The sequence below is a fragment of the Narcine bancroftii genome, chromosome 3 (assembly GCF_036971445.1).
Source record: "Narcine bancroftii isolate sNarBan1 chromosome 3, sNarBan1.hap1, whole genome shotgun sequence".
Taxonomy (NCBI): Eukaryota; Metazoa; Chordata; class Chondrichthyes; order Torpediniformes; family Narcinidae; genus Narcine; species Narcine bancroftii.
The window spans coordinates 89,411,953-89,438,398 of record NC_091471.1 but is presented as its reverse complement, the minus strand read 5'-3'; the positions used below and the strand labels follow the sequence as shown (position 1 = coordinate 89,438,398).

The following is a 26,446-nucleotide window of genomic DNA, read 5'->3' as shown; positions in this document are numbered from 1 at the left end:
ACAACATTTTGTGTAACTTATCCAAAACGATTCAAAATTTCAACAAGATTTCCATTGACTGAAACATTGTAATACAGCATTTCTCTTGGGGGAAAATCAGCTCACTTTTTTAAACAAAAAGATATGTTTCAGTTGTTTCCTGAGCATCCTTTCCAGTGGAATAGTGGACATAAACCCAAGTCATGCTGTTTCTGAACCCTTAACTAACTAGTTTAATGCCAACAATGAAAATTGTACATATTGAAAGAGAAAATGTATTAAAGCATGAGGTCTTTCTCTTTCTTTCTTTGGCTTGGCTTCGCAGACGAAGATTTATGGAGGGGTATGTCCACGTCTGCTGCAGGGTCGTTGGTGACTGACGTCTGATATGGGACAGGCAGGCACGGTTGCAGTGGTTGCAAGGGAAAATTGGTTGGTTGGGTTGGGTGTTGGGTTTTTCCTCCTTTGATTTTTTATCAGTGAGGTGGGCTCTGCGGTCTTCTTCAAAGGTCTTCGTGGTCTCCAGATGGTTAGAACCGTTAGCAGTCAAATAAAAATATTTTTTCAAATGTAATTATTACTGTAATGTATGTTTTTATTGCAATTGTTGTATTGGGAATAGTATCAGGTTCGGTGGGTTTGCAGAGAGACTAGTCTGGACACAAGCATCACAATCAGAGGTAATTTTATTGCACATACAGGAATCAAACAGGGGAAGACAGTACTTAATAGCTATACAGGGATTCACATCGGATCCAGGTTGAACTCCAATACCAGTGGCCACCTATCTTCTACACAGTACAAGAAACTATAAATGGTGTAAGCAGGCACATTGGGCACAAGGGTCCTCAATACCACTGCTGCTTACCCTACCACACTCTTCTGCATGTGTACACTCTAACAAGACAGAGACTGAAACGCTCACTCCTGGTTCCCTGAACCAACTGGGGTGGGGGGGAGAGCGGCTCAAAGCTAAGTACTGCCGAACAATACTATGGTCTCGCTCTAAGTGTAGTGCACACTTACCATAGTTAAGCGACTTAACATAGAGCAGCATTCATAGTCAGGACCAAAGAGCAGAGAGGGAGAACTGTCATACGTGTTGAGCTGGGCATCTGGCCACTGATGACATTGCATCATTCAAATGAGCCAACGGTAAGGTGTGCACTAATGGGTGGCTGGAGTCCAACTTTGATTGGCAGGTGATGTGACCTCCGACTAGGTTCCAGGCAGGGACATCACGTGATCCTCCACAATCTACATATAATATTGCATCCCTTGGAAGTTGCATCACTTGCCAATTACTTATAAACACAATTACTAAAGGGTTTCTAAACTACAAAACTAAAAAATCTTAATGAAATGTAATAACTCTGGATTTGATATATTCACGTGTGCCATCCGCATGAGGGTCAAGGCACATTATCAAACTAATTGGCAATGCCTCACCTGTTTACTCCCATTCCCCCCTCCCCCCAACCAAACAGAGTCATCGTGTTGCCGATGGAGCAGGGTGCTGTGGTAACTGCTCCACAGTGTGAGAGAGGAAGGGTTGCGAAAGAAAATTGTCTGCTCGCTGACTCGCATGCTGGTTTAGCTGGCATATATGTGGACCTTTACCACCAATGTCTCCAACATCTGTGAACAGGTAGTGCAAAGTCATGCATAACGTGCCAAAACCCTCTCTTCCCGCACCTTGGCTTCACATTTGGGTGCTCCCTTGGCACAGAGCCAAGATGCCCATCACTGTACTATCCCATTGTGAGGCAAGGGACAAGCTGGCAGGCATTCATCCAGGTGTACCGATATTCTTGGAGTGCCCTGTTTTTCTGAGCTGATATCTGGATGGCATTCCTGCTCACGTTCCCTTAAATAGGTGCAGCACGTTGCCAGTGTTGATTCCCCTTAATCTTTAGCCAGGAGGAGTCAGGACTGTAAATTGGTCAAATTAGTGGGTCTTAAATAAAGATTCTTGAAGCACCTACCCCATGAGGAATGAGCAGCTGTTAGGGAGAGACTGGAGCTGTGGTTCTCAACCTTTTTCTTTCCACTCACATAGCACTTTTAAGTATTCCCTATGCCATAGGTGCTCTGTGATTAATCAGGGATTGCGTATGTGGGTGGAAAGAAAAAGTTTAAAAACCACTGTTTTAAATGTACCTAATTGACTCGTTATGTGCATAGTTTCATAACTCCAAAGGAAATGGGCCAATGACAATTTTTCTCAAGCAAAATATTTCAGTAACATTTGGGTCTAGAGCAATGGTTCTCAACCTTCCCTTCCCACTCACATACCACCTTAACCAATCCCTTACTAATCACATAGCACTGATGGCATAGGGAATACTAAAGTGGTATGTGAGTGGAAAGAAAAAGGTTGAGAACCACTGTTCAAGAGACGGTAGGCCCTTTCATGCAAAGAAAAAGCCCGACTGTAAAAGCAGAGGTTCTCCGCCCTTACGGCAGGAGACTTACTTTCTTGAATTCACCGTAGCTGGCTCCAAGGTGCCGATTACAATCCCTCTCAGCGAAGGATAATAGGTGGAGCGTTGTGCTCCGCCGCCTCACATGAATGTACAGCTGCTGCAAGCGGCTGGTTAGGGGTGGACTGATGATGTTGTCAGCCCGCAACCCATTTTCCCACTCTCCCCTCTCCCTCCATTACCCCCTCAAGACAGAGGCGGTTGGCAAGAGCCATCAGGCAGCAAGGGCCATCGGGGCAGGGGTGGCTGGTGCAGACTGTGACAGCCCAGCTGCCCACTCCAGCATCTCACCGGGCCGCTTTGGCCTTCAGGGCCACTTTCTGCAGCTCAAAACCCGGCAGAACAATGGCCATCTTCCACACCCATCATCCCCCACGCAGCTGGAACTGTTCTGGGAAACACAGAGGTTCCAACTGTATGGGGGATTATAGGAAGGGAAGACAGCCATTGCTATGCCGCTTATTTATGATGGGTGGCGCTACAACACCAGCCGCCCTGCCTCCATCGGCTCCGGAGGGCACTAAGGTGTCTCTGGATATGAATAGTATGCTTGAGCAGCCTTTTAGGGCTGGTGTCTGAAAGGTAAGTTCTAAGTTTTCAATCCGCTCTTGTAGCCGACTTCCAGGCGGAGGCCTGACATGAAATGGCCTACAGATGGCTGGAAGACCATGAGGATCACAACAGTCTATTGTGATGATTGCTTTTAGGTTGTTAAATTGAAGTGGAACTAGCCTGCAGGGTGATCTTCCATAAAGTTGAGTTGTCTTTACCCCGCAGGATGGGTGGGAGGGAATTTTTCTTATTCTCTCTTGGAGAGATTGTTAATGTAATAGATGCTTTCAAATTTCATCACCCATGGATCTGGGTGCAATTACTGAGTCGTGAGTGCAGGATGCGCCTTTCAAATCGCAGGCGGACTTTCCTGTTAAATCGCCAACCCGCACTCCTGAACTCACGGGAACTATTAGCCGTCAGTCTTCCGCTCTCCCCCCCACCCCCCCATCCACCACCGGCCATCAGTAGTACTTCCCTGCCACCCCTCCCATCAGTCGCCAACCCCCCTCAAGTCGCAACGCAATCCCCCGGTCAGTCGCCACCCCTCCCCCAAGTCAGTCGCCACCTCCCCCCCCCCCCCACCCCCCCACCTTAGCGATGTGCCACTTGCCGTGAATGGTTGGTGGGGGTGATTACAGCCACGCTGCTCTGGTTCACAGTGACAGCCCAATGTGGGAGCGTAGAAGCAATAGCCAACTTCCTTATCCATAATCCCCCACACTCCTGGAACCGCTCTGCCAGAGCCAGAATGGTTCCAGTAGCATGGGTGATTACAGGTATCGAAGATGGCCATTGCTCCCACATTCCCTCATTGAGTCATCGCCATGAACCGGATTGGCGTTCATAGAAGCAGCATAATGCAGCCCCCCCATTCTCCCCTGATTGTGCAATAACCTCTCTCCCCCCCCCCCCCCCCGATTGCACAATGACACCTCTCTCTCCTCCGTGGCAGCGACCTCTCTTCCGCCCCCCTCCCACCCCAATCATGGCGCACCACTCTACCTCCGATCTCGGCAGCAACCACTCTCCCCCTTGATCGCGGCAGTGGTGCTTCAATCACTGACATCACCGAACCGCTGGATGAAGATGCCTGGATAAGTTTTATTGGGTTCCTTGACCACCTCTGAGGTAGATCAAGGACCCGGTTGGGTTCTGACCAGGTTGACCCTGTTAACTCTTTCAAACTGTCATGTAACTGGGTCGCTAATCGCACAAATTGCCCAGTTAACCCCATTTTACATTGGCAGTTTGAAAGGCCCTACAGATATCTCTCCCAGGAAAACAGCCCTCTGAATACTTCCTGGACTCCAAGCAATTACCTCCCCCTTTGTGGCTGTTGCACCCAGATATTACCAGACTCCCCAGGGTCCTGAAGGTCAACCTTATCTGCTTTCTGATGTACAGATGTGTCCAAATGTCTTGAACGTGAGGGCCCCCCACCCCACCGCATGAGTTAAATGGTCCAGCACTTCTTGCAGCACGCTGAGCCATCCCTTGAGCATATGGTCGGGGTGTCAGCCTGTGCAGCTTTTGCTTGAGGAAACCATTCATCGTCTCGATTAGACCTATGGGTGGTAGGGTATGTGCAACAGCCTTGAGATACCAGCTTCTGTTGCCCAATTTTGTATCTTAGACCCCATAAAGTGTGAGCCCTGATCGGACTGTATGTTCCATGGTGCTCCGTTAATAGAGGAAAGGTATTCCAGTCCACATATGTGGCTGTCCTGGTTAGCCTACTCACAGGGCACCACCACCAGGACATCAGAGTAGATGTCCACCATAGTAAGTATGAAGGCCTTTTTCTTTTGGCATGGGAGATGTCCGTCATAGTCTACTTGACAGACTTGGCCCGCTTTTGTGCCATACTGAAAACGTGTCAGCCAGCCCTACAGTTTAACTTGCTAGCATGTGGGGCAATTATTTACTGGCATACGTGTCTGATTCTATGTTAATGCCACCCCTAAGGCCTCTGTCCACCACTTTTTCTGTTGGCCAATGTTACCAAGACACGGGAGACATCACAATGAAGTAGAGGCAGATTTGTGCTGTATGGTTCATGGCAACATTGTATATTGCCTTTGCTGTGGTCCTGTTGATGAGGGCATCCACATGGAGGACTGTAAGCACCCTCTGCCCAGCCTGCTCCCAGATGTACCCACAGAGGGCAGTTGTAGATCTCCCACCCCATATCATACCAGCGTGCCATCCAGACTGCCATCCCATTAGCTACATTCGACAAATCACTGTAAATGCAAAGCAGCCCCTTCATTTCCCTGAGGGCGAGCGCAACTGCGGCCAGCTCAGCTAGTTGGTTGGATTCCCCACCCCTTCCTGGGTTAAGAGTTATACTGCTGCCTGGGTTTAGTACTGCTACTCGCTATTGATGCTTCACAATTTTCCATCAACTGGAGCCGTCCGCGAACCATGCTTGCTGTTGTTGCTCTTTGGTGAGGGAGTAAAATGACTAACCCCAGGGTACAGAGGAGGGATTGACAGCGGAGGGTGTAAAATGGTTCTAAAGTCTCCTCATTGCCTCCCAGCACCTACTAATGGTGGGTGCAGACTACCTAGTTGGGGTGGAGGGGGGGGTAAATGGTTACCCGGGCAACCCCCAAATGTGAATTTGCCTTTGCTGGTAGGCAGTGACTGCCCCTTGAGTACACTCATTCCGAGAACGCCCTTGCAGAAACTGCTGCAAGACAGGGAGGCTCACCTCCTATGACAGGATAACCTCTCTAGCAGAGAGAATGAAGCCCCTAGCCCCTCTATGTTAACTTCAGGATCCCTCTACCTCTCAGGTTTCCTGGAGATAATTGTATGTTCTGTCCTGTTGTTGACCAGCGCTGGGTGTTTCTCTTCTTCCAGTGTATGGCCACTGGGATAAATGGCCTCAAGGCACCCAGGTGGAACTGAACTGGTCTGCTGAAGACCCTGGCCTCCATCCTAATGGAGCCAGAACAGAGTTGTTCCATGCAGTGGAGCACATCTGGTATGATTGAGAAGCATTGATTGCAATTTCCTGTTGCACCAGGGAAATAATCTCTACTCTGAGGGGAGCGGGGGCCACCTTGGAAGAGGGAGGAGCAGAAGGATGCATAGTGTGGGGTGGGGGGGGTGTGTTGGGTGCGCGTTTTTGTGGCTTTTCTCCACAGTACTGTTGCCCCAGCCAAACATGGTGGAGGTAGAAATGCCATGGATGCGGAGTGGGTCTATGCCGGCATGTGTTAGGGCGTAGTACATTCCCTTGTGGGTCATGGGGAAGGCACTCTCACCATTCTTGATCTCATTGTGTCTCGTTTCAATGTGGTGTACCTGTGCAATTGGCCCCTGGGTGGGTGCTCTCTGTTCTGTATCTTCTAGCCCCTCCAGAAACACAAGGTTTCCTGGATTCACGGGTCCCATCAAGGATAAGACCACCCCTCTGAAGTTAGGGTGGGTGGTGGTGACTAAATGCCCTACCAAAGCTGAGGTTACCCTGGCATCTTCAGGGAGGTTATGCCCGGGAAGCCCTCTGTAGGGGCTAGTAATGAGAGCCCATTCCCCAATAGCCCTAGCTGATTATGTTCCATTGTGGTCGGCTCTTCAAACCCCACTCTAAAAGTGTGGGATACCTGGCCCACACTGAAATCATCATCCAATCCTACAAAGTGGTCCCCTCATCTATCTCTTCAGGCAGCATCTGCAGAGAGTTGTTAACCACCTGCTACATGGACAGACTGCCCAGGGTGCTGCCCTCCATTTGGGAGAGGTGAATATGGGGGGCTCCCTCGTCCAATAGCCAGAGTAGCTTGCGGCTAGGTGCTCACTCAACCATTGATGGGATCTGTCTGCCACCCTGGTTAACTCTTTGGTGGAGTAGTTCCGGGCGTTGGGGGGCATTGTGCATAGAAGTGGATTTGGCATCTTCAAAGTACATTGTCCAGCCACTCATCCCCATCTCCCAGCCATGCATCACTGTTTCCCCAATGCATGCTGATGACCCTGATTTTCACGGGGTTGACCTCCCAGCTGGATTGGTGGGCTGTGTAAAGCTGCTGCGCTTTAGCTAGCAGGCAGGCAGTTTCAGTGTACCTGGCCTCAAGGCTACCAATATGCACCTGGGCAATGTCCAGAGCCTCCTGGAAGAATCCACGATGGTGTTTGATGAATTCTATTTGTTCTTTTAGGCACCCTGTTTGGTCAAGTCCTCAGTGATCCCCACTGGTACCTGAATAGGGATATCAATAACCATAGAACTCCCTCTCGCCTTTGGAAATCGCAGTTCCTCGAAGAGAGAGGCCACATGGTGCCTTATCTTCTCTATGTGGAGGTCCAGCCTGTCGACCAGCACGGTGTGGTCTGCCAGCCATGCCACTAAACAGCTGAACCCCTGGCTATTATCAGTCTACCCTTGGGGTTCCTCAACAGTTTGTCACCTCAGTCCACCTCTGTTGGTGAGCAGGTACGGGATAATGAATTCACCAGACACACTCTTTAGTACGATATCCCACGTTGTCAGAAACTCCATGCAAGTCCAGCTGAAATTACTTGAACCCTGATCTCAGTGCCATTTGTTGTGTGGGGAATAGTATTAGGTTCAGTTAGTTCACAGAGAGATAAGTCTGGACACAAGTGTCACAATCTAAGGTAAATTTATTGCACACACAGGAATCAACAGGGAAAGACATCAAACGGTACTTAATCACTCTCATTACTCAATGACTTTACCGACATTCAAATCGGATCCAGGATGGACTATGATACCGATGGCTGCCTATCAGTACAAGACAAAGACTATTATGGTGTTAGAGGGCACAATGGGCGCAAGAGTCCTCAACACCAGTGGCTGCTAACTCTCCCGCACGTGTAAACTCTTATCAAGACAAGGGCTTTTGCAGACACACCTGATCTCAAGATTGGGAGAGTATTTATTATTAATAACCATTTATTATTTAACACTCTGGATACAGCTCAGACTTAAGTAATACACAGTTACTAACACGCTCTAACAAGACAGGGACTTACATGCACACTCCTGGTTCCCTGTTCCAATGGGGGTGGGGATGGGGTTGCGGGGTGTTGCCTCATTGTAAGTACTGCCAAATGATACTATGGTTTTGCTCTAAGTGTAGTGCAGACCTTACCAACGACTCCTCCAGTGAAGTTAATGTACCTGGCATAGAGCAGTGTTCGTGGACAGGACGAAGGAGCAGAGAGGGAGAACTGTCAGACATGTTGGAGTTTGTTGTTCTGAGCTGGGCATCTGGCCAATGATAACGCTGCATCATTCAAATGAGCCAACAGTAAGGTGTGCACTAATGAGTGACTGGAACCCAACCTTGATTGGCAAGTGATGTGACCTCCATCTTGGTTTTAGACAAGGAGGTCATATGATCCTCCGCAATCCACTCAGTTCCAGACAGGGAGGCCATGTGATCCTACACAACCACCATATATCAGGAATACACTGGATTTGAAAATACCAATGTACAGGTACTCCCCGACTTACAACTGTAATTCAGACCGAAGGATCGGTCGTATCTCGGAATGGACGTATGTTGAAATTGTGTATATTTGTTAAAATAATATAAAATTTATGCAATTTATGTTGTATTTGACAAACTATAACAGGGATACAGGGCATGTAAGAGCCAAAATGTACTTACTTACCTTATTAGTTGGCATCCCAGGGTCAGTAGGCTGGGTGCAACCATCTTAATTCCTGTGCACACGCACGTGTCGTCAACTGGCGCATGCACAGTGAGTTCGTATATTGGAGTTTGGTTGGCGCATGCACAAGAGTTAAGCGCCCTAACGATATTGAATTTGCACCTTTAATTCTTGTGTATGCGCCAACCGAACTCCAATACATGAACCAAGCATGTGCACAGGAATCAAGATGGCTGCAACGGACCCCAGGATTGGGTGCATGATCTCAATATAACATTCTCAGATGAGGATTGGTATTCCACTCTTAGTTTGATCAATGATTCTTTGTTTATTACAGTTTAAGGTGGTACATAGAAAACATATGTCTAATTTATCTAATTTTTATGCAGATGTTGTCCCACTATGTGAAAAGTACCAAATTTTTGAAGCTTCATTGATTTAGATGTTTTGGGAGTATCCCAAACTAGGAAGATTTTGGGAGAAAATCTTTCAATCTTTATCAACAATTTTTAAGATTAAAATAGACCCATGCCCTTTAATTGGCTTGTTTGTTTTTTTTCACGAAATGGATATACTTGTGACTGCATCTCAAGAGAAAGTTTTAGCTTTTAGCACATTGATAGCCAGATGAGCAGTTGTAATGAAATGAGAAGATGAACTCTCATCGACTCATGCACAGTGGTTACATGATGTAATGTCATATCTAAGTTTAGAGAAAATTAGCTACAAAATTAAAGATAGAAAGTTTCACTTTGAAAAGATATGGGACCCATTCATAGAATACTATCACATTTGGCAGTTTTGGATGCTTCACCGATGCTCTGTCCTCTCTGGATAGTTATTTGATCCATTTTTGGGTTTTTTTTTGGTCCTATTTAGTAATCTTGATTAGAGGGAGGGGTTAGATTAGTTTTAGTATTTTTTTCTTTTTTCTGTTTTTTTTTAGTTAAGTTCATCTTATATGGTTTATTTATGATTGTCCTAGACCATAAGAATCACTTAGATATTATACCAAGGTATGATGAATGTTGGTGTAATGTAACTCAAGTGGTTTATATTCATAATTATTTTAACAAGTAATGTCAAATTAACAATTATGGATGAAATTTGTTGTAAAGTGCATTTATATTAATTCTTTGGCCTGGCTTCGCGGACGAAGATTTATGGAGGGGGTAAATGTCCACGTCAGCTGCAGGCTCGTTGTGGCTGACAAGTCCGATGCGGGACAGGCAGACACGGTTGCAGCGGAAAATTGGTGGGTTGGGGTTGGGTGTTGGGTTTTTCCTCCTTTGTCTTTTGTCAGTGAGGTGGGCTCTGCGGTCTTCTTCAAAGGAGGTTGCTGCCCACAATTATAGGATAATTATAGGATATGTATATGCTATGATATTTCTTTGTTATATTAGTAGAACATGTATATAGGTTTATTATATTAAACTCAATAAAAATATTTCAAAAAGAAAGAAAATGAACTAAGAATTAGGAAAATTTTTCGATGCAATCTCTTAAAATCTCCTCTACCTTTCAGAGCTGAGATAATTTCTGACCTGAATCCACTTTTTTCCTCTCCCTAATAATTCTCATGTTCTCTAAAAATCATGAATGCTTTCAATTACTCAGAACCTAAAGGTGATAGCATCCTGGACGAGTCCAGCATGTGAAATATCATGACACCATGTTAAACCCCCTAATGTTTTAGTTTTCATATGATCAACTCTCTTTTAAATTTCAGATTTATAGAAGAATTCTTATTTTTACTTATATTTTGTTATGTCATAGGAGGAGGCTGCTTTGCCTATTGCATCTCTGCCAGCTATCAGAGCATTATCTTTTGTTTCATTCCTCTGAACCAATGCTCTTTTCTGATTTTTCTGGAACTCACATTCACTAAGAGCAATTTATAGAAGTCAGTCTTTGATATGAAGGGATGTAGCGGCGGCTACATTGCTCCTGCAATAACACACAGAACCAGATGGGTTGAGCTCAGTGAGCAGATTCGTTTATTGCAGGCTGCTGTGCTGCACTTATACTCCCAGCCCGGACCTGGCTGAGAACCACGCTGGAGGGCGCTGACGTCACCCGGGCGTCACATGGTCCCCCAGCGCGGGCTTCTGAGCCCCGTGCTGGGAGGAAGGGTAAACCCCCCGACGGCGCCATTTTGGCTGGCTGCCCCGCCGCGTGGCTTAAATGCGGGGCTGGTTCGCCTGCCTAGTGGTGAGCAGCCACACAGCCCCCCCCAGAACCGATGCCAATATCCTTTTTCGCCGGGCGGCCTCGCTTCTTGGGCTGGACTACAACCACGGGCTTAGTGGGATCGAGGTGCACTGGCTTCAGCCTGTCCACGGTAAACAGCTCCCACCTGCTGCCAATGTCCAGCGTGAACGTAGAGCTGGAAGGCTCTACAACCCTGTAAGGCCCATCGTACGGTCATTGCAGAGGTGCCGCGGTCAGGCCCCGGCAAACGAAAACATACTCCGCGGAAAGCAGTTCATCGGGAATATGAGACGGGCAGGTGCAGTGCCTGGGCGGCGGTGAGGGTTCAAACGAGTCCAAGCATGTCCTGAAGTGAAGAAGTAGTTCATGCGGCGACCACTGGGGATTGTGAGGTGCGTTGATGAACTCACCAGGTAGTGCCAGCGGCGCACCGTAGACCAGCTCAGCGGATGACCCCTGCAGATCTTCCTTGGGAGTGGAGCGGATGCCCAGGAGCACCCAAGGCAGTTCGTTCGCCCAGTCGGGACCGGTGAGGCGGGCATGAGTACCGACTTAAGGTGGCGGTGCAGACGTTCGACCAGTCCATTGGCTTGTGGGTGGTAGGCCATGGTGCGGTGTAGCTGTATCCCCAACCTGTTGGCAAGCTGTGCCCAGAGCGCGGATGTGAACTGTGCACCCCAATCGCTGGTGAGGTGAGCCGGGACACCGAACCGGACAACCCAACCATGCAACAGTGCTCGGGAGCAGGAGTCGGTGGTGACATCTGGCATCGGGATCGCCTCGGGCCAGCAAGTGGTGCGGTCCACCATCGTAAACAGGTAACAGTTGCCCCGGGAAACAGGTAAGGGCCCGACGATGTACACATGAATGTGGCTGAACTGTTCCCGGATGTGCTCGAACTCCTGAACGGGCGCCCTGGTGTGCCTGTGCACCTTGGATGTCTGGCCTAGCCCATGATCTGCTTCTGCAGCCTATGCCATACGATCCGTTCTGCCACCATCCGGACCGTGGACCTGATGGATGGATGTGAAAGATCGTGGATGTGACAGAAAACCTGCCTGCACCATTGCTGGGGAACCACTGTTCGCGGGGTGCCCATGGAGATATAGCACAGGATGGTGCTTTCGCCGCTTGGAGTCGGGAGGTCTCGGAACCGCAGGCCTGTGATGGCGGTCTTGAAGGCCCTGATCTCCTCATCAGACTTCTGGCCCTGGGCGAGCTGGTCAAAGTCTAGGCTGGGCGTCAGCACGCAGATGGCTGGTCGCGAGAGTGCATCAGCAATCACTTTTTCCTTCCCCACTTTGTGCCGAATGTCAGTGGTAAACTCCGACACGAAGGAGAGGTGACGCTGCTGGTGAGCCGACCAGGGATCCTTTGCTATCATGACCGCCTGGGTGAGGGGTTTGTGGTCAGTGAAGATGGTAAAAGTCCTCCTCTCCAAAAAATAGCAGAAATGCTGCACCGCCAGGTACTTGCCCAGTAACTCATGGTCGAATGCACTATACTTGCGTTCCAGCAGGTGGAGCTTAAGAATGCCAGTGGCTTCCAGTGTTCATTCACCACCTGCTCCAGGATGGCACCAACGGCTGTGACAGAGGCATCGACAGAGAGTGCCATATGCAGGTCAGTGTGCGGGTGGGCGAGCAAGGTGGCCTTCGCGAGGGCATCCTTGGTGGCCTCGAATGTGGTGCAGGCTTCTGGGTTCCAAGCGAGCGTTTTGTGCTTAGCTATGATGAGGGCGAATAGCGGCTGCATGATGCGCGCAGCTCCCGGGATGAAGCGGTTGTAAACGTTTACCATACCCGCGAACTCCTGCAGTCCCTTCAGGGTGTCCGGGTATGGGAACTCCCTGATAGTGGCGACCTTCGCAGCGGCGGTCATGGCTCCTTCGGCCGTGATGGTATGGCCCAGGAATTGCAAAGACTCTTTCCCGAACTGGCACTTAGCTGGGTTGATGGTAAGGCTAAAATCGGCCAGCCGGGAGAAAAGAGTGCGTAGATGGGCCTTGTGTTGTGCCTGGTCTTTGCTTATGACGAGAATGTCGTCCAAATAAATAAAGACGAATTCCAAGTCCCTGCCTACAGAGTCCATGAGGCGCTGGAAGGTCTGAGCAGCGTTCTTGAGCCCGAACGGCATGCACAAGAATTCGAACAGGCCAAAGGGGGTGATGATGGCCGTCTTGGGTATGTCCTCAGGGTTCACTGGGATCTGGTGATATCCGCGCACCAGATCAACCTTGGAGAAAACCCTCGCACCATGCAGGTTGGCCGTAAAGTCTTGGATGTGAGGGATGGGGTAACGGACAGGAACTGTTGCCTCGTTGAGCCATTGATAGTCTCCGCAGGGACGCCAGCCGCCGGAGGCTTTCAGGACCAGGTGGAGCGGTGAAGCCCACGGTCTGTCGGATCGCCGAATGATCCCCAGTTCCAATAGGTGTGAAAACTCCTCCTTCGCCACCTGGAGCTTGTCAGGCGGGAGCCGGCGTGCCTTGGTGTGAACCAGTGGGCCCTGGGTGGGGATATGGTGGAACACCCCATGGCGCAGCGAGGCAGTGGAGAACTGTGGCTTGAGGAGTGTCGGGAACTCGTCCAGGATTCGCTGGAACTCGTCTCTGGACATGCTGCTCGTGGACATCTGCGGTTGCTCCGAGTGGAAGGTATCGAGGTGAACGGCCTGGAAGGTACAGGCGTTCACCAGGCACCTACCTCAAATGTCCACCAAAAGCCCGTGTGCGAGGAGGAAGTCTGCACCCAGGATGGCGATCGGGAGGGATGAGACGGTGAATCTCCATGCAAAATTCTGTTGGTCAATCTGGAAGTGGACTGTCTTGTCTCCATACATCCAGATTTCTGTTGCGTTGGCCGTATGGAGGGGAGGTCCATGAGGTCGGTTCCTGAACTCGACGGTCATGACCGGGATGATGCTGATCTGGGCTCCCGTATCACTGAGGAACCGCCAGCCACTGACTGAGTCCCACAGGTAGGGGAGGCTGTGTCCTTGGCCAGCCGCCACAGCCATTACCAGTGGCTGGCCTGGTTGTTTCCTTGCGACGAGCAGGGCTGATGGTATTTCCAAGCCTTGACTCCCCAGCGCTGGTGGTAGAAGCAGAGGCCTGGAGCGGATGCTGTGGCCTTGGTTATGCTTCTATCAACCTTAGGGTTCTTTTAGCTTTTTAGTCTAGTTCATTGCATAGCATCAAATCCAGAATTGCCTTTTTCCTCAAGAGCTCAACCACAAGCTGCTCTAAAAAGGCATCTCATAGACATTCCACAAATTCCTTTTCTTGGGATCTGGTGCCAATCTGATTTTCCCACTTTATGCCAGTTGAGGTGGATGTAAAAGAGTCCATGCCTTTATTACAGAAAACCAAAGTAGAAAGCTATCAATTTATTACTGTTCTATCAAATAATTCTTGGATCTTTCCTGGAGTCAACACATTAATGGCATCGTGAAGAAAGCACGTCAGTGCCTCTATTTCCTCAGGAGTTTGCGGAGGTTTGGCATGAAACCCGAAACCCTGGAAAATTTCTACGGATGTCTGGTGGAAAGTGTGCTGACCAGCTACATCACAGTATGGGGGACACATAATGCCCTCCAAAAGATAATGGACATGACGGGCAAAATCTTCCCTACTATCGAGAACATCTAAAGGGAACTCTGCCGTTGGAAAGCAGCAGCAATAATCAAGGATCCATATCACCCACCACACACTCTGTTCTCACTGCCATTTGGATAAAGGTATAGGCGCCACAAGATTTGCACCACCAGCTTCAGCAACATATGCTACCCCTCCACCATCAGACTCCTCAGCAATAAACTCAATCAGCCTCACCCACAAAAAAAAGAATCTCAGGGTTGTCTGTGATGTCATGTGTGTACTCTGACAATAAATCTGAAATCAATCCTATTAAAATAGTTTGGTGCTCCACTATATTTCCAGCATGAGACCACAACATAGAACACCACAGGCCTTTCAGCTCTCAATGTTGTGCCAACCTATATATTCCTTTTAAAAAAATGCTGAACCCTCCCTACCCTATCACCCTCTATTTTTCTTCCATCCATGTCTGTTTAAGAGTCTCTTAAATACCCCTAATGTTTCAGCCTCCACCACCATCCCTGGCAAGGCATTCCAGGCACCCACAACTCTCTGTGTAAAAAAAAAACACATTACCCCTGATGTCTCCCCTAAATTTCACTTTTGTACACATGTCATCTGGTGTTTGCTATTCCTGCGCTTGGAAGAAGGCGCTGACTATCCACCCTATCAATGCCTCTCAGTCTTGTAGAACTCAATTGTCTCCTTTCATCCTTCTACATTCCAGAGAAAAGTCTCAGCTCTGCTAACTTTGCCTCATAAGACTTATTTTTCAATCCAGGCAACATCCTGTTAAATCTCCTCTGCACCCTCTCCATAGCTTCCACATCCTTCCTATAATGAGGTGACCAGAACTGAATACAATACTTAGTGTAGTCTCACCAGAGATTTGTAGAGTTGTATCATGACCTCTTGACTTGAAAATCCCTCTAATAATGTAGCCCAACATACCATAGTGTTACACTGTTACATTACACTATGCTTCATTACAGAAGGGATCAAGTGGTCCTAGTTCATGAAATGCAGTGCAATCTTGCCCCGGGTCTTGTAAAGTTGCATCAAAACTTCCCTACTTTCAGACTCATACCCTTTGTTATAAAGGCCAACAATTCTTTAGTCTTCCAAATTGCTGTACCTATAGGCTGACTTTGTGTTTTGTGTATTTTCATCTGTCGATCCCTTTTGTACCACGACGTTTTGTACTCTCATTTAGTTTAAATAATTTTGAAAATTTGCTTTTTTCGTCTTTGAAAAGTGCAAAACCTCCAATTTTCCCCAAATGTGCCGACTTCACGCACACTTGCTAAACCCATCTGTCAATTTGCTTTACCCTTCACTTGCTTATCACCTGCAGATTTGGCTATGTTACTCAGCTTCTTCATTGAAGTTAGTAATATAAATATTTGAAATCCTAGCAATAATTCCTGTAATTTGCCATGTGTTGCTGATTGCCAGACTAGAAATGATCTATTGATCTGCACCAAATTATTACCCAATACTGTCTCTTGTGTGGTAATGCTTTGTGATATCTTTTTGAATGTTTTCAAAAATTCCATCTACAGGTTTTAAATAATGCACACTGTTTGTTACATCTTCAAAAGAAATATAAAATATTGGTGAAATATGATTTATCTTTCAAAAAAAATAGCATTGACCCTGCTTGTTTATTTTAAATTTAATTCAGAGATTCGGCCCTGTAACAGGCCCTTTTGGCCCATGAACCAGCACCCATGGGACTAATTATCCTACAAGCCCTGTATGTCTTTGGAAAGTTGGAGGAAACTGGCCCAAGTGGAAATTGGGAGTATATACTCACTAAATGTGCTGCTGTTATCCCAAAATGGATTCCAGCATTTTTGCAATGGCAAATGATGGGCTACTTGGCTGCTTTATCATGGTTATGTAATGATAGTAAGGTCGATATGGCTGAATCTTTTCTCTTGGCTAGGATGATTGTCGGGTAGTGATGGCTAAACAAGAGATTACTCGTTTGTTGGAAACATTACAGAAGCAACAGCAACAATTTACAGAGCTTGCTGATCATGTTCAAGTGGATGCCAGTATCCCTGTAACCTTCACTAAGGTAAAGTAGCATTCTGCTTCATTCCCTGATCTCCTCTTTGTTTTATTGTATCTAAATTCCATCTGCGCTTATGCCAAATAAAAGTTATCAATTTTTTTGGCATTTTCCTAGAGGCACTTATTAGCCTTGAAGCCAGTTGGAAGTAAGTTTGTTGAAATTAAATAATATGCTTGTCCTAGTTCACCATCTGCAAATAAAGCAAGATGGTTTAGATAAACATTTTGTATGTTGTTTGGAGTGGAATGGAAATAATGACATTGATTCATTTATCCTGCCAATGGATTTTATGGAGACAGCATTGATGGTACTTCTCCCAGGCCAAGATCCCCAGCATTGAGGTTTTAATTGCACTCAGTCAGTCTTAGTGGAAAAGCCATGTTCATAACCATGCTTGACAACAGCCTCTCCAATCATCGATGTGCATCCATGCTTTGTAACAGCATGACATTATCAGGAGGACCGAATAACTGCATTCGTGTCCTGGCACTTCACCAATCAAAGTAGATAAAGAAACTCTGAATGGAAGGAAATGGGTCCAGCCGCAACTCCTCTTAGATCACTTAGCTTGGTTGGAGAAATAGTTGTAAGGTGCTCACATTGCTCAGCCAGATGGAAGGGTGATTTCCAGGAGGGTCATACAGATAGTCCCTGTGACTATTTCGGTCTCTAACAAGTGCAGTGCTTGGATACTGTGTAGGAGGGAGGTGTTTGGATATCTATTTATTGGGATCTCTTCCAGGGCAAGGGGGACCCATACAAGAAGGACAAGTTGTACCTAAACAGGAGGGGAATTAATATTCTTGTAGGGAAATTTGCTTGTGCTGCTCAGGAGTTTTTAAACTAGTGGGGTTGGTGTAAACAAGAGCTGTAGATCAGCAAATGGAATGATTGAGCAAATAGAGGTTAAATGAAGTAAGTCTAACAGCAAAAAAAAACTGATGGAGCCAGGAATGGTAGTGTAGTGGGCGCACAGCGCAGTATTGTGAACCGCCACTGTCAGTTCACAGACTTACCTGACACATCGTGGGCTAGCAGTGCTGTGCGCCAAAGTACAGCGAGTGATCAGATGAAGCCCCTGCCTAAAGGAGTGGGGCGGTAATGGCTCATAGATTTAACCTGCAGCTGTTCACTAATGAGCTCATTAACAGGCAGGGAATAAAAGGTCTGTGTATGTCTGCAATAAACCTGTCTTGAGTTGACTACCTTTGTGTGTGTTTGCCTTTATTTAGTAGCATCTACCGTAGTAACCGCTACAGTAGTGTGATTAATGCAGGAACTTAATGGGTTAAACCAATTAACTTGGAATCTGATTTCATACATGGGACAATGATATTGTAGCCACTTCAGAAACCTTTTTGAGAGAAAAAGTACTAGTATCTCAATATTCCAGGGTACAGATATTTTAGATGCAACAGAGAGATATTAAAGAATAAGGGATTTTCATTACTGATTAGGGAGAATGTCCCTGCTACACAAAGAGGATATCTGGGAGAGTTCATCCAGTGAGCCTATTTGGGCAGAACACAAGAATAAGATGGCTGCAATTGCATTGATGGAGTTGCACTTTATGGCAGCCAGCAGGAACTAGAAGAACAGATAATCAGGCAGATCATGGAAAATGTAAGTACCACAGGGTTATTTTAGTGGATGATTTTAACTTCTCCATTCTTATCTAGGAGTCCTTTAGTGTCAGGGCTTAATTTGAGTGCATCCAGGAGGGTTTCTTGAACCAATATGTATGAAGCCCTCTATGGATGGAGCTGCATTGGACTTCGGCAAATGGCCTTGACCAGATGGTAGAAGTTTCAATTGAGGAGTGTTTTGAGAACAGTGACCATAATTTCCTAAGTTTTAAGATAGTTGTGGACATTAGAGAAGACTGGGATTTGGGTGAAAGTGCTACATTGCAGGAGACTAATTTTACAAAAATATTTTGCAGGAATTGGAGAAAGTAGATTGGTAGCAGCTGATAGAAGGTAAATAATTTAGTCTTTTAAAAATCAATTGGTTAGAATTCAAGACCAGGGTGTTTCTTTGAGGATGAAAGTTGATAACAAGGTTTGGAAACCTTGGATAATAAGATATTTTGATTTTTTTCAAAAAGGTGAAGGAAGCAGAAATCAGAAAAGATCCTTTAAGAACAAAAAGGAAGCAGGAAATAACAAACGAGAAATTTGGGGGATTAAATATGCCATGAAATTCATTTGTAAGTAGGATTAAAGAGATTCCCAAGACATTAGGAGCAAGGGAGTAACTAGAGAAAGGTACATGCATTCAAGGACAAAGGGGAGAATTTGTACGTGAAGCCATAGGAATTAGGTGATGTTCTAAATATATACTTTGCATTAGTCATCAAGGAGAATATAAATAATGTTGAGATTTGAGAGGGGTAGATATAATCCAGGGCAGGTTTATATTAAGGAGGTGGTGTTGATGTCTTGAAAAGTATGAGATGAATAAATTACAAAGCATGGATGCACATCGATAATTGGAGAGGCTGTTGTCAAGCATGGTTATGAACATGGCTTTTCCACTAAGACTGACTGAGTGCAATTAAAACCTCAATGCTGGGGATCTTGGCCTGGGAGAAGTACCATCAATGCTGTCTCCATAAAATCCATTGGCAGGATAAATGAATCAATGTCATTATTTCCATTCCACTCCAAACAACATACAAAATGTTTATCCAGTATCTTGAGGGAAGCAAGGGAAGATATTGCTGAGATCTTTGTTTAATGAGGGCAACAGGTTCTAACCAGGAAATTGTAGGGCAGTGAATATTGTATTAGTGGTAGTGAAATTAGTGGAGAAGATTTGCTTACATTTGGAAAAACGTTATTTTGGAGAAAATCAGCATGGTTTTGTGTGGCCGTGATTGAAGATAGGGAAGGTCATAATTGAAGCCCAGTATTTTTTTTTCTTTCACTACATACTGAACCACATAGATTGGCCTGCCTGGGCAGTACATAGAATGGTTTTTCTAATGTATCTCAGTACAGTGTAATCCCCATTATCCAGGACGTAAGAGGATCGTGAATGCCAGAAATGCAGTTGACTGAGACTAATTCTTTGATGCCTAACTAATTCACCTGCATTAAGAATACACTATTTAAAAGACAAAACACAATGCAAAATGTAAAGTAATTTGTTTTAAAAAATCAGTATTTTAAAGTTCACTTTAATCAAGTAATTCCAATAACTTACAAAATTTAGATTTGAATCGGAGTCGTTGGCACTGTAACACTGTTGCGCACGTCGCTATTCTAACCATGTCACTGTCATAATTTCCTCCCACCTCTCCTGCTAGTTCACAGATAAAGTCTTACTAATAAACTTAATGCAAAGTATTACTAGATGGGGATAGGGAGACATTTTGGGAGAGTCACCTAGTGGTGAGTGGCACCAACCAGCCCTTCATCCTGGTGTCCTGGTCAGGCCCTCAGCCCAAACCAACTCACCTCCACACAAGTGTCTCGGTCAGGCTCTCGGCACAACCTTCTTTTTAAATTTTATTTAATATAAAACCACTTAACAAACATATCACAATATTTCAAACTTAATCCAAATACATATGGTATTTTATATAAAAATGAAAGTAAAAAATACAAAAGAAAGAAAAACCTCCTCCCCAACCCTTTACAAACTAAAAAAAAGGAGAAAAAAAGAAAAGAAATGGAACAAGTAAACCACAACAGGAGCACTTCACTTTCCAATGCTTTTAAACGTGTGTATATATTCATACAGTCCCATAGGAGAAAGGGAATGTTCAAGATTCAATCAAATTTTAACACCAACAATTTGTAAATATGGGCTCCATATTTCACAAAAATATGATATTTATCTCTCAAATTGTAAGTAATTTTCTCAAGTGGCATACAACTCCGAACTTCTGCATGTCATCTGTCCATTCCCAAATCAATATCCAACTTCCAAGTCATAGCAATACATTTACTAGCTATTGCCAAAGCCATTTGAATGAATTTTACTTGATACATATTCAGTTTTAATTTAGGTTTAATTCCTCTAACATCTCTCAGTAAAAATAACATTGGATCCTGTGGGAAACTTACTCCAGTTATTCATTCTAATAAATTACCCAAAGCTAAAAAGGTTTAATTGTGGAACACTGCTGAGTTAAATGCAAAAAAGTAAGAACTTCTTGTCCACATCTGAAACATAAATCTGAATAAATATAATTCATATTATATAACTTTTGTGGTGTTAAATATAACTGATGAATAAAATTATATTGAACTTTTATATTCTCTCTACATATCTGAATCCATCTACATTCATCTATTTGTTTAAATCTACATCCATTTATGTCTTGATTTATGAACTCCTTTTCAAGCCTTTTTTAATAATTTATACAACTCTGAAATAAATTTCTTTACATTCTTATTACTTAATAATAGTTCTACTTCTGTCTCTGCTGGTAATATTAAATCTTGGCCAAAAGGCTCAACCCAACTCACCTCCACGCAAGTGTCCTAGTCAGGCCCTTGGCACACATTTGTTTAAATTCAAACCCCGATCGCTGGCACTGTAACAGCGTATGCTAGCCACCATGCCACTGTCATAAGTAACCCCATCTCTCGTTTACAGAAAAAGCCTTACTAATATACTTAATAACATACTAATAAAGATAGACTCACTAGGCAGGGATAGGGAGACACTTTGGGAGAATCGCCCCAGCAGCAAGCGGCCCTGGCCAGCTCTTCATCCTGGGTGGTGCCATTTTATTTAAACAGCTACTGTGGGCAGGGCACGACCAGGGAGCTTCGCTAGCTGAATGCTCCCAAGGGGTTGTGTGTTGCTTTAGAAAACATTTACTTTAATGATTTTTAAAAGTTTTATTTAAAACTTTATTTATTTTCTTAAAATGTATTTATTTTGTCAAGTTTTTTTGCCAGTTGATTGAATGTTGGAAAATGGGGATCTTACTGTATATGTTTCAAAATGCTGTAGATACAAGACCAGGCAACATCTGTAGCAGTATTAAGGTGTCATGTGGATGGACCAGAAGAAGCACTATACTTGGATAAAATGGGGAAAGGATGAGGTGGATGGGGAGGAGGGGGAAGGTAGGGAACAGATTGACAGTAACCCGCTGAATCTTTCAGTGGCTTTGAATACTGTTTTTGAAATCCTCTATTATGAGTTAAGGAAGCTGTGGCTATAGTACATAATCCTTTACTAAAACAACCTTCTGATGATACATCTTATCAACTAGCATGTTGACTGAAATGTTTAGATTTTAAATTAACAACTAAATGCTGGTCTCATTTTTTTCATCCATAGGATAACCGTGTTCATATTGGTCCCAAAATGGAGATACGTGTAGTTACATTAGGCCTGGATGGAGCAGGCAAAACAACCATTCTTTTCAAACTGAAGCAAGATGAGTTTATGCAACCTATACCCACAATAGGTAAATTGCATTGGATCATAGGACTGATTCTTTCAATGCAATACATTTTATTAACATTCTTTAGTGTAAACAAGCAACATTTCTCTCAAAGCAAGCATTATACTAATAAAATATTTGGAGGGAATTCCAGAGCTTAGGGCTTTATCAGCTGAAAAGTTTATCTGTGTTGGACTTTGGAAATGTGCAAGGCCAGAATGGAGGATTCTGCCTATCTCAGAGCATTATAGTTTAGAATGATAGGAGAAGCCAAGGAGAGATTTGAAAACCATTATATTAATTCTGAATTTTTTATTAAAAGACAATAACATTTGGATAGACTTGAATTCATGAAGGTGGAAGATGGGGGTGGTCACCCAGAAGTTAAGCAACTCTTGCAGTCATGGAGATGGAGTGGGAAGGCAATGAGATTTTGGGATCAGGCTGAAAATCTCTCATCCTTCCATAACCCAGGAAGGAGTTTGAGATTAGGAAGTGAAGTTTGTGGCAAGCAGTATCTTTCAACCACTTAACAATGAACATTTTGTATGTTGCATGTTATTTTTGAAATCTAATAATCAATTTTGTGACTCAAAAAATCCATTGGAAATGGTGAGATTGGGGCTGCATTGCAATTAATGAAACCAAATATTGCTTGACCCTATCAACTATACCTGTCTGGTTCTTTGCCATACATTGAACTATTAGTAAAGTCTTTGTAACCATATGCATTTCATATGTTTGTCTACTGATATCCTTCCAAATTAATGCACAAGTTTCCAAAATTATTTTAGTTTTAAGATTAAAAACCTTGACAAAAGTGTTGAGATAAATTGTGAAATTAGTACTATTTTTTCCCCCCTTGCAGGTTTTAATGTTGAAACTGTAGAATACAAAAACCTCAAGTTTACTATCTGGGACGTAGGAGGCAAACATAAACTGAGACCACTTTGGAAGCATTATTACCTCAACACACAAGGTACAACAATATCAGTGTTGGTATAGAACATTGATAAGTTTGTATTTTCTGAATATGCTGATATTCTTCTTAATGCTCAACCATAAAGCATTTATTTTGCTTTTTATTAGGTTTATTACATTGAAGTACTCTGGTTGGATATTGTAAATAAAATTTTTTGGCCCAGATTTTAGTCACCAAATCTACAGCACTTTATGAATTAGCTGCCAAAGATTTTCCATGGCTTTTGAATGGTTCTTAACAGTATTTAGATCCATTTTTGAGAATTTTGATGTGTAAGCAACAAAACAATAATTTAGCTCCCGGGTAATCAGATGTAATTATCCTCAGTAAGACATGCAAGTGTTCAAAAATATTTAATTATATTTAAAATCTGGTTTAAAAGTACATTAGGGTCAGCGTAGAGGTTAGTGCAACGGTATTACAGCACCAAGTGATTCAAGTTTGAATCTGCCGCTGTCTGTACGAAGTTTGTATGTTCTCTCCATGGCCATGTGGGTCTCCTGCTCCAGTATCCTCCCACCCTCCAAAAATGTACGGGGTTTTTAGGTTAATTGGTCTATTTGGACAACACAGGCTTGTGGGCTGAAAAGGCCTGTTACTGTGCTGTATATCTAAATTAAATTCATTTAAAAAATGAAGAGCAGAGATTTTTTAAACTAGTTATACAATATAATCATTGCTCATGGAATGTGCTCTTTAAGGTGACATAAAATATTATTTACTAATAATCATGTTTTATTCCTGCAGCAGTTGTATTTGTGATAGATAGCAGCAACAGGGATCGATTAATGGAAGCACACAATGAATTGGCCAAGTTGTTGACTGAGAAAGAGTTGAGAGATGCTTTACTCCTCATCTTTGCCAACAAACAGGTATGTTAAAAATAATAAATTGGTTGACCATTGCACCAGTATTGGATGCAAATGGTATATTGACCGTTATAGTAAGAAGATTTGAGGACGAGAGTAAAACCATCCTGTTCCAATTATGTGGGATCTTGGAGAAACCAATCTGGAATGTTTTCCATAGGTCTCAGTTCACAAGTGTTATCTGAAACAAAGATTGACAGATTTTTGGACATTAAGATGATCAAACGTAAATTGAACTCAAGGTACAGGATCAATCATGACCCTGCTGAGTGTGTGACTCCAAAGGGTTTCATTCCATAGGAATGATATACTGCCATAGAGAGAGTGCAGTAATGATTCATCAAAATCCTGATATGGTGGATTTGTAAGAGGAGAAATTTAAGCAGACTAGTTTAGAAGAATGATATAATCAAATTATGTTGTATGGAATGTTATGGAGCAAATGATTTTCCCCATAAAGTCGTTGGAGTTGATGTTTTCCTTGGTAGAGGATATCCAAAAATCAAGTCATTGTCTTAAAATAAGGGATCAGCCATTTAGGATACAAGAAATTTCTTCACACAGAATGTAGTGAATCTTTGAAGTTCATTTCTGAAGAGTCAATCTTTGATCAGTTTTTAATGTGAGAATAGAGAGATAAAGATTTGGTGTACGATCGTGGCAGAAGTAAGCAACCAACTTGACCTGGCCCACTCCATCTTCTATATTAAGTACTACATTTTAACTAGTTGTTTGATCAACCAATCATTTTCTGAAATGTAATTTACATGTGTAAAGAAATCAGAAGATTTAAAGTGAATGAGCATACATTTGAGCAAAAGAGTATTTGGGAATAAATGTAATTTCAAAAAGGTCAAACAAGAAATGTTAAGAACAGGAATTTGCCATAAAACCCTTTGGAGTCACACACTCAGCAGGGTCATGATTGATCCTGTATCTTGAGTTCAATTTACGTTTGATCATCTTAATGTCCAAAAATCTGTCAATCTTTGTTTCAGATAGCACTTGTGAACTGAGTTATATCTGCAACCCTCTGTGAGAGAACTTGGATTTTTGTTTGCTTCTAAGGTTGCTGAAGGTTAAATATTATTTATACTTGGTATGGAAATATGTCCTGAGCTGAGATTGAATTGATAGACTAGTAAACTTTCACTGGAAAACATTTTAAAAGTAACTTCTTTACTTGTTCCAATTTGTGTAACAGGACGTGGCTGGAGCATTAACAGTCGAAGAAATGACACAATTACTCAGTCTGCACAAACTGTGCTGTGGTCGCAGTTGGCACATTCAAGGCTGTGATGCCCAGAGTGGCTTGGGACTGCATGAAGGATTAGACTGGCTCTCAAGACAACTGGTGGCTGCAGGTGTACTGGATGTAGCTTAATTTTACTGCACAACAGACTATATCTAAATTTAGCTACTCTGCATGTTTTTTTGTGTTGTAATTTGTGTTAGATTTGGAAAGCAGTAACTAAAATAGAGTGAGACACATGGGCAGAAAATTTGTAAAACAGACTTGAAATGTATACACAATGTGATTAAGAAGGCAAGTCCTATTAAATTGAATTTTGTTGCATTTTTTAAATTGTAGTTATCAGTAATTTGCTTGTAGCTTTAAGTAATTCAGTGTGTTGTCTCATGAAGCATTTACTATTTAAGAATCTAGTTTATTGTAGTGTTGTTAAGTTTTGAACAGATAATTTAATGCTAAATATCTTCACAATTTATTTCACTACATTACCATTGTATATTATGTATTGTGCATTAGCTAGTTCTGTAAATGACCTCTGTTAATTATCTGAAACTATCCATTACCGTTGAATACTAGTGCCTCACAATGAGCAGTATGAACATTATTTGCTTTGTAATAAGCTTAACTTAATCTACATTGATAATTAAAAGACAGGCTTGGTAAATAGTTTATCCTGTCAAACTGTATCCAACTGTGAACTACAAAATCAGCCCCCTTTCCTTGCCCAACTGAGTTCCACAGCAGCTGTATTTGTATCCTTTTTTTTTAAAAAAAAAATCATGGTTGAACAACAGACCCTGGGCAATCACATTACTGGCTATGTATTTGCAGCCAGTTGGCAACATCATATGGAGAATTTTTAAATAAATTGCAGTCCCAGGCCTTTTTAAACATGTTCGGCATGGATATTTAATTTTGCATTTACTAAATGGTTTGCCAAAGTCAAATTAAAAAGTTACATTTTTGGACCAAAACCTGTTTCTCACTTGTATTTTACTTGGCTGGCAGAGGTGCGGATAATCTGTCTTTCTTGTGTGGTGAAATCAAACACAGCTGTGCAGCTCTTAAATTGTGAGATTTACAGTTTCTAGTCAGCATAAACCACAAACTTAAAATATGGAGAAAGATGACTGGAGTGCTTTTTTGAGCAATTTTGGAGTGAAGACATTAAGTCTTGTCATTGCTGAATGATGGGCTGGCTTACACAAGTAGTATGAAATCTAACATTCAAAAATTGTGCCAGGATATTTTAGTATACACTAAAGGTCAAAATAGCTGTAACGTTAACCCTAAAGAATTATGAGATAGTTTAACAAATCTACAGAAAAAAAACATTGTATTTTCATTGTGATATGAATATTAGAAGTTAATCTGATGC

General features: G+C 43.5%; 1 protein-coding gene across 2 annotated transcripts in view; it reads left to right on the top strand.

The window, feature by feature from the left end:
* The window catches only part of trim23 (tripartite motif containing 23), a 49,053-nt gene extending 23,011 nt beyond the window's left edge, over positions 1–26,042 (top strand). Inside the window, exons 7-11 of one of the 2 annotated variants that reach the window (XM_069924511.1) lie at positions 16,424–16,558; positions 21,860–21,989; positions 22,834–22,944; positions 23,698–23,819; positions 25,021–26,042. In XM_069924511.1, the coding sequence (XP_069780612.1) occupies positions 16,424–16,558; positions 21,860–21,989; positions 22,834–22,944; positions 23,698–23,819; positions 25,021–25,200 (678 nt within the window). In that variant the 3' untranslated portion in view covers positions 25,201–26,042. Of the gene's footprint in view, positions 1–16,423; positions 16,559–21,859; positions 21,990–22,833; positions 22,945–23,694; positions 23,820–25,020 lie in introns of both variants that reach the window. The other variant, XM_069924510.1, reaches the window with a different exon arrangement.
* Positions 26,043–26,446: the final 404 nt, after the last annotated feature.